Source organism: Salvia splendens, chromosome 12 (assembly GCF_004379255.2).
Source record: "Salvia splendens isolate huo1 chromosome 12, SspV2, whole genome shotgun sequence".
NCBI lineage: Eukaryota > Viridiplantae > Streptophyta > Magnoliopsida > Lamiales > Lamiaceae > Salvia > Salvia splendens.
In genome coordinates, this window is record NC_056043.1 from 3922170 (window position 1) to 3929863 (window position 7694).

The 7694-nt window shown below is 40.9% G+C and overlaps 2 protein-coding genes across 2 annotated transcripts; both read left to right on the plus strand.

Annotated features, from left to right (window-relative positions):
* Positions 1-900: 900 nt before the first annotated feature.
* LOC121758273 (U-box domain-containing protein 7-like) lies at positions 901-3389 on the plus strand. Its single transcript, XM_042153680.1, has 2 exons — positions 901-1489; positions 2348-3389. The coding sequence occupies exons 1-2, from the start codon at positions 1110-1112 to the stop codon at positions 3210-3212; spliced, it is 1245 nt and encodes a 414-aa protein (XP_042009614.1). The 5' UTR covers positions 901-1109; the 3' UTR covers positions 3213-3389.
* An 848-nt stretch (positions 3390-4237) lies between these two features.
* LOC121758791 (UBP1-associated protein 2C-like) lies at positions 4238-6408 on the plus strand. Its single transcript, XM_042154191.1, has 2 exons — positions 4238-5569; positions 6087-6408. Exon 1 carries the CDS (start codon positions 4333-4335, stop codon positions 5566-5568), a length of 1236 nt encoding a protein of 411 aa, XP_042010125.1. The 5' UTR covers positions 4238-4332; the 3' UTR covers position 5569; positions 6087-6408.
* Positions 6409-7694: the final 1286 nt, after the last annotated feature.

A 7694-nucleotide genomic window follows, 5' to 3' on the forward strand; every position in this document is an offset into this window, starting at 1 on the left:
TTAATTACTGCAATCTCGATTTTGCATCTCAAGCCTCCTTCATCTAATATATTTATTCCATAAATATATATACACACATGCATTTGAAAATTCAGATGATAAACAAATATATAGGATCTACTAATATTTATAAGATGTTATTAAAAAAACTTCCATGTCAGCCTACATGTGTGAGGACAACTGAACAACAGGTGGAATATATATGAAACCTGACGATCGATACTCATCGCCACAAGCAATTAATGTTGGTTCAGAATTACTACTCCATATTCTAAGATATATGAAGTACAAACTAACTCTTAAATGTTAATTAACACAATAAAATCCGTAGATTATCAATGGAACCACAAATTATCAGAGTGTTAGTATGGGAAGAAATCATATGTAATTAGGGAGAATAATCACCTAGGAAACTTTGACTAAGGGATCTCTTACATTATTAGCAAAGATTGTGAACGTGTAAATATCTTTTCCTTTTGTACTCCATCTCTGATTCCTATAAAAGGATACAGAACAGAACTAGTGTGAATAAACACAATTCGATGGAGTACAATATATTTTCTACAAATTAACCACAGATCCCAGATTATTTCACCTTAAGCAGTATGTATTTTTCTGTTCATATAAAAAAAATACTTATGAGAGGATAGGATGGATCAAAATTAGAATCCCAACCGGATCTGTTAGGTAATACCTATGCAATATTAATTAATTAATTACTACTATAATTATCATTTTGCTTACTCTAATTTGACTCTTTACAGCTATGATTATGTCACATTTCACTAGTGTCAGTGTCCCAAATCGCCAGCCAAGTAAAATGCTGGATATCACATGGGCATTTGTGGGAACTCCAAAAACTTTATTCACTCTCTATTTAATATTCCCATTGTATAAATTGGTGCAATTTTATCAGAACAAAAAATAAATATTTTGACGAAATAGACGGATCGCTTAAGCTGCATGTGCTATTGTATTTTCTCGCAAAGCCTCCTTCTGCATCTATATGATTCTCCCAATTTCTCTCCCAATCCAAATCAGAAATAAATAATTATTTAATAGTAGTATTAAATTAATTGGTTAGGCGAACTCCACCAAGTTCTTGAAATATGTCCGATTCTTTAACCAACTGTTTCTTCACTCTAAGATTTCTATCGCGGCTGAAATCGGCCAAGAAAGACTGCAAACCGGCGGCGGTTGAGCCTATAGATACAGTTATGCTTACGTGTCAAGAATCCAAGGGTGTTGATCGTGATTGGATGGCGGCGTTGAAGAAATCGGTGAAGTTGCTTCATTTTGGGGGCTGGGAGGAGAAGGAAGCGGCGGCGGGAGAGATGAAGAAGCTGGCGGAGGAGGATGCGAAGCGGATTCGGACCATGGCGGAGCTCGGGGTTATTCCGCCGCTGGTCGCCATGGTCGGGTCCGAGGCGGCGGCGCGTCGGAGATTGGCTGTGCAAGTTCTCATTCAACTCGCCAATGCCTCTTTCACGTAAGTTTTTTTTTATTTAATTTGTGTGATTTCATATTCAATCATCGAAATGCATGATCATGATTATCTGATTAAGGTTCCTTAATCAAAGATGATGATATTTTTAATTTATTTTTTTTGGGATGAAGAAAACAGAGAGAGGGAAGAGCTGTTTCATCAATTGGAGTAGACGAATTTAGTTGGGATAATTGAATATATTTAATTGTGGGAGGGACCAAAGCTATACTTATTCTTAGTTAATATAATGAGTTGGAAAAAATTGTTACACACAAATGGAAAATGGAACCATAATGGAGGCCTAGTGGCCATTATTATTGACTTGTGGGTGGGTGGAGTGGGCGGCGCCACCGCTCTCGCCGGTATTTCTTTCTCGCCGGCGAAGTCTTTCCTTTGCCGGCATTTATTAATATACTAAAAGTTAGGTGTCTCGAACTTTAGTGCTTGAAATTCTTGTTTTCTGAGATAATTAAGGATATGATGGACCTCACAGTTAGTAGTTCTATTTTTCTTTTTTGATCCTTTCATATAAATAAGTCATCTTTATTTGTAGTAAAGTTTTCTCGTGAGGGCTATTATGTACGTACAAACAATACTTCAATCATTTTTTCTTTGCGTTATAATCTTCTATACCAATTTCGCACTAAAATCAACTACGTCCAGTTTAAGAGTATTGGTAGTGGATGGGGTGAATATAATTTAGAGCTAACGTCTTTTTTTTAACTTTATCATATTGGCACGTTGAGTACATCCAAATATAATATGGAAGGAAGCATATTTTGCATATTTCAATAAATTAATTCTCCAAGTGGGGGTGGGTGTGGTCTCTTTTGGTTGCTGATATTATGCTTCTTGTTTCAGCAACAAGGCTGTAATGGTGGAGGCAGGAGTTTTATCAAGACTGCACAAGAATTTGAGTTTGTTAAATGAAACAGATAAGCAAGAATCAGCAGAGCTTCTCCTATCCATATCACACCTAGCCAACAGCCAATTCCCCTTTAACACATCAAGAATCATTCCAATTGTAGTCAGCATTCTCGAATCTAATCCAAGCATAACCACCAAACACCTCTGCTTGAGCACATTGCACAACCTCTCTTCCCTCCTCGACAACGCGCCAGCCCTGATCTCGACCGGGGTGGTCCCCACACTAACGAAGCTGGCCTCGTTGAGGGAGACCTCCGAGAGAAGCCTGGCCGCGTTAGGCAACCTGGCAGTGACCTCAGCCGGGAGGAAGGCGCTCGAGGTGGACCCCACCGTGCCCGAGGGCCTAATCGAGGTCATGACATGGGAGGAGAGCCCGAAATGCCAGGAGCTCTCTGCCTACATTCTGATGGTCCTGGCCCACCAGAGCTCCCTGCAGAGGCGGAAGATGGCCGAGGCCGGGATCGTACAGGTGCTTCTGGGAGTCGCGCTGCTGGGGAGCCCGCTGGCGCAGAGGAGGGCGATGAAGCTGCTGCAGTGGTTCAAGGACGAGCGGAGGGTGAGGGTGGGGCCCCACTCAGGGCCCCTGCAGGTAGGGGGTGGGGCGATCCTGGGATCAGGATCGCCCCTGAGTGAGAAGGAAGCGGAGGAGGGGAAGAGGATGATGAGGAGGATAGTGAGGCAGAGTTTGTGTAAGAACATGGAGAGGATCACGCGCCGCGCCAACAATGGAGCGGCCGGGGACGCGGCTGGGCTGAAAGGGTTGGTGGTTAGCAACAGTTCTAAGAGCTTACCATACTAGCATAGTCAATAAGTTTTTTTTTTGGTACATACAAAAGGAAAGAATGAGTACTACTTGGTTCATGTTTGTGATTCTGATTGTAAATCATGGATGATTTTTTAATAGTGGAGATTTTTTTGGTGATGGTTTGTGATCATATTTCCTTTTGATTGCAATGAAAAGAACATATTAAGTATAGAGCATTTGTGTGATGTCAAAAACAATGCACATTCCCATTCCGTTACAAAGTGTGGCATCCGATTCCCAAATTGTGATCATCACATCACATGTGAAAATTGAAATGAACCTCAAACTCAATTCTGTTGGTTCCATTTTTTTTATTATTCTAGTGTTGTAGCAATATTTCGGTAAGACTTGTTTCATACATAAAGCAAAGGGATTAATTGGTGATACAACCATGAAAATTGAACCAATTTTGGTATGTTACTTATCTTTCAAAATTTAAATGTGCATTAAGATTTGGTATAAAACAACGGTTTTGGCATAACAATGCCTCTTTTTTCAGGCTATGCATGCCCTCTATTGCGGTGCCTATAAACCGAAAATCGGTGATTCCAACAGTTTCAAACCAACAGTTAATCACTAGATTCAATTCAAAGATATTCTCAATCATAAACGAACTAGGTAACCTGATAAATCGATTAATATTGAACCTTTTGCGTCCTGTTTTGGTTCCAATCTAAAATTGACATTCATAGCCGATAGCTAATCATCAATCTAGTTAAAACTGCACACCTCTAATAAATCTAAATGGTAAATACAAAAAAATTATAGTGTGCGTATACTGGTCTAACGATAGAATGATTAATGCTAGGATCAAAGGCCACGAGTTCGAGTCCACCGTGGCACTACCTTTAACTTTTATGTTTATTTTCTAATAAAAAAAAGTCAAAAAGAAAAAAAAAGTTTAAAAAATCTAATGAAAATCGTTAATAATACTATTCTTATCTTATAATTGTGGGCCCAAAAGGAATATATTAAAACGCGGCGTTTGGCAAAAGCCTCATTATATATCGCCCCTTTCCCCAGTAGGGTTTCCTCTTATCAGTAATCACATTCACAGTCACAAACAACCGCAATTAGGGTTACCACCACAACCGCAATTTTTACTTTCTCAGCCATGGATCTCACCAAGAAACGCAAGGCCGATGAGAACGGAAGAGCGTATCCCTTAACCGCCGATCTTGGGAACCCAATGGCCGCCGTGCCGCCGTCTTCGATGGGCATCCTTGCTCCCGAAGACGCAGAGAAGATCCTCGAGCCCTTCACCAAGGAGCAGCTCCTTCCGATTATTCGCGCCGCCGTGCTCCGCCACCCCGACGTCTTGGAGGCCGTGCGCGCCGTCGCCGACGCCGATCCCGTCCAGCGCAAACTCTTTGTCCGCGGCCTCGGTTGGGAGACCACGACGGAGAAATTGCGTCAGGTGTTTTCCACTTATGGGGAACTGGATGAGGCGAATTCCATCGTAATTACCGATAAGAATACCGGGAAATCGAAGGGCTATGGGTTTGTAACGTTTAAGCACATCGATGCTGCGATATTAGCATTGAAGGAGGCCAATAAGAAGATTGACGGGCGAATGACGGTGACTCAGCTTGCCGCTGCTGGAAATTCAGGTAATTCTCATTCTAGTGATGTAGCGTTGAGGAAGATTTATGTTGGTAATATTCCGTTTGAGATTTCCTCTGAGAGATTGTTGGCTCACTTTTCGATGTACGGTGAGATTGAGGAAGGGCCATTAGGATTTGATAAGCAGACTGGAAAAGCCAAGGGTTTTGCCTTTTTCGTGTATAAGACGGAGGATGGTGCGAAGGCCTCATTGGTAGACCCCATGAAAACTATCGATGGTCATCAGCTTGTGTGTAAGTTGGCTACAGATAACAAGAAACCGAAGCCTAATGCTGGACCACCTGGCGGAATGGCTCCTGGTATGCTGAATTCTGGGCCTATGGGTATACCGCCACGGAATTATGGTATGGGAGGTTATATGGGATACGGCCCAGGGCCTAACATGCCTCAGCCACCGCAGCAGGGTGGAATGGTGCATCAGAATGTAGGCTACAACGCTGCAGTGGGTGGGCCTGGAGGACCCGGAGGTCAAGGTTATGGTGGTGGATATGGAGGTGGTGCATCGGGGTATGATGGAGTAGGTGGGGCTGGAGCCGGGGAGTATGGTGGAGGCATGGGTAGTGCTGGGGGATACAGAATGCCTCCTAGTAGCTTGGGAATGCAGGGATCTGGGGGTTACCCTGATAGTGGGAGCTATGGGCTTCAGTCGGCGTATCCTCCGCAGCCAAACCACCCTGCTGGTCCAGGGCCTAGACTTCCAGCCTACCAGGGCATGCCACCATATTGAGGTAATTGATTATATATGACTTATTCAAATCTCTTGTGGTGTTAAGTGCATGATTATTTCATATATTTGTGGTAGCCAAATGGTTTATTCTGATTTAATAGGTCGATAAAGGTAGTTTCATAACTGAGTTGACTCTGGCTGGTAGTAGGTATCTAATTGGGTTACATTTAATTAGATGTTTCAATGTGACTCTGACATAAATCACTGCATTCACCCAATACTCCTCGTTTGATTGTTGTCTGAGTGAAATAGGGTACCACATACATCTTGGTTATTAAAAGAATGCTCCTACTTGTTGTTAGTTATGCAGTCACAGACTAGGGTGTCATGCTTCCTGGTGGCGCTTCTGGTTTTTTATGTGTCATGGCTTTTAGGGGCTATGATTGTAATTCATATTGACGTGCTTGATTAGCCGCGTTCAAGGGTGCATCACTTGTATCATAGTATAATCTTTCTGTTGACTTGTTTTTTGAGTTTAAATTCGATTGATGGATTCAGTTTTGCATTTATATGTTCAGGTATTTGACAGATTCTTGGGCGCAAATGTTTTAAATGGTTGTGGTGATTATGTGATTCCCGACTGTGAAATCTTTGGTTGATAAATGGACTGCTGTAGATCTTTGGATGCTCAACCTACTTGTGGATTTATGAGCTATATTTGTGCTAGAATGGGCTCAAAGTTGTTACTTGAGACTTGCTGTATTATGTGATAAGTGGCTCTGAAGTGTTCTAAACATGGGTTTGCTCTTTAATGCTGAGCTTTAGTTTTATCTCTGCTGGGTTTTTGTTTCTAGTTCATTGTAATACCTTTTTACCAGTCATTTTTACGGATGTTGCTTACTTGTCTGTGCTCTCTGCTTGAATGTTTTATGTGCTTATGCTGTGGCTTCTGTGGATGCCCTTTCCTACCTATTGTGCCGTAGATTTCAGGGTGAGTTGGCATCTTTTTGTAAGGTCATGGACCTCGTGGTATAATGTAACTGCACTGTAGTCCATCCTGAGTAAAAGTGAAAACTTACTTCCTTTGATTTGATTTGCTTGAGTTTTCTTTTAAGGAATAAATAAATGGGTTCTCGGTTCTCCAAAGATCTGTTTTGGCTTCGTGGCAAGGATTGTATGCATTCCGCAAATGTTTTCTTGTTCTCTAATTCATTTCCAATAGAAATTGATCTTTTGCTACTCCCCCTGTTCGCGAATAGGAGTCCCGTTTTTCCATTATAGTCTGTCCGCTAATAGGAGTCCTGGTTCACTTTTACCATAAATGGTAATAGGGTCTCACCTTCAACTAACTCATTTCACTCACATTTCATTTAAAACTAATATATACAAGTGGGATTCTTATTCCACTAATTTTTTTTCACCCACTTTTCTTAAAATTTCTTAAAACCTGTGCCGCCAAGAAATGAGACTTCTAATGGCGGACGAAGGGAGTAATAAGTAGAGTCTTTTAAAATATAGGTTTCTCCTACTTACTACATATGTTACCTAGTTTTTCCATGGTCCTTTCTCCACCTGTCAATTATGGATTTAGGTGGTTCTTATTGAATGGAAAACCAGCCTTTGATATGCTCATGTTGGCTAGTTACCTTAATCTTTATGCTGGGATCTACCTTTTCATTTACATTGTTCCTTGTGGTATTTATGAATTTTTCATTTGGGTTGATACTGTGTAATTGGGATTGAAACTAACAAAGATGATTTGTGATGCAAACCTTTCTGACCTCTTTCCTGCATGGTAGATATCCGTCTTCAGAAATTTAATAACTGAAATTGTGTGGGGCATATCTGTATATGGATTTTATCGGAAGATTTTGTCTATTTTAATTTCCATTTGTCATCCTTTTCCTTATGGCTTTGAAACATTTGTTTTGCGATGGAGGAATTAAGCTTTTATGTAGCTATATTCATTGGTTCTGTTAGAAATAATTTGTTTGGTGTTATGCATATGAATAAAGACTTGTGAGAGAAGTTGATGGTTTATTTTTGAACAACTTGTCTTTTTGTTATATGTTTGGGATATTTCTCTGGTGACCCATTTAATCGGTGAAAATATGGCCCATCTTGACAAAAGTGGGTTGTGTGTAGCAAGTTTTGTATATTTAACTAGTGGATACAACATTGTCAAA

What these genes read in the sequence shown, in the direction of transcription:
- LOC121758273 (XM_042153680.1), top strand. Translation starts at nt 1,110, where the DNA reads ATGTCCGATTCTTTAACCAACTGTTTCTTCACTCTAAGATTTCTATCG. An exon ending in CTCGCCAATGCCTCTTTCAC is followed by an intron (nt 1,490 to 2,347) that starts GTAAGTTTTTTT and finishes TTCTTGTTTCAG; the next exon opens with CAACAAGGCTGTAATGGTGG.
- LOC121758791 (XM_042154191.1), top strand. Translation starts at nt 4,333, where the DNA reads ATGGATCTCACCAAGAAACGCAAGGCCGATGAGAACGGAAGAGCGTAT.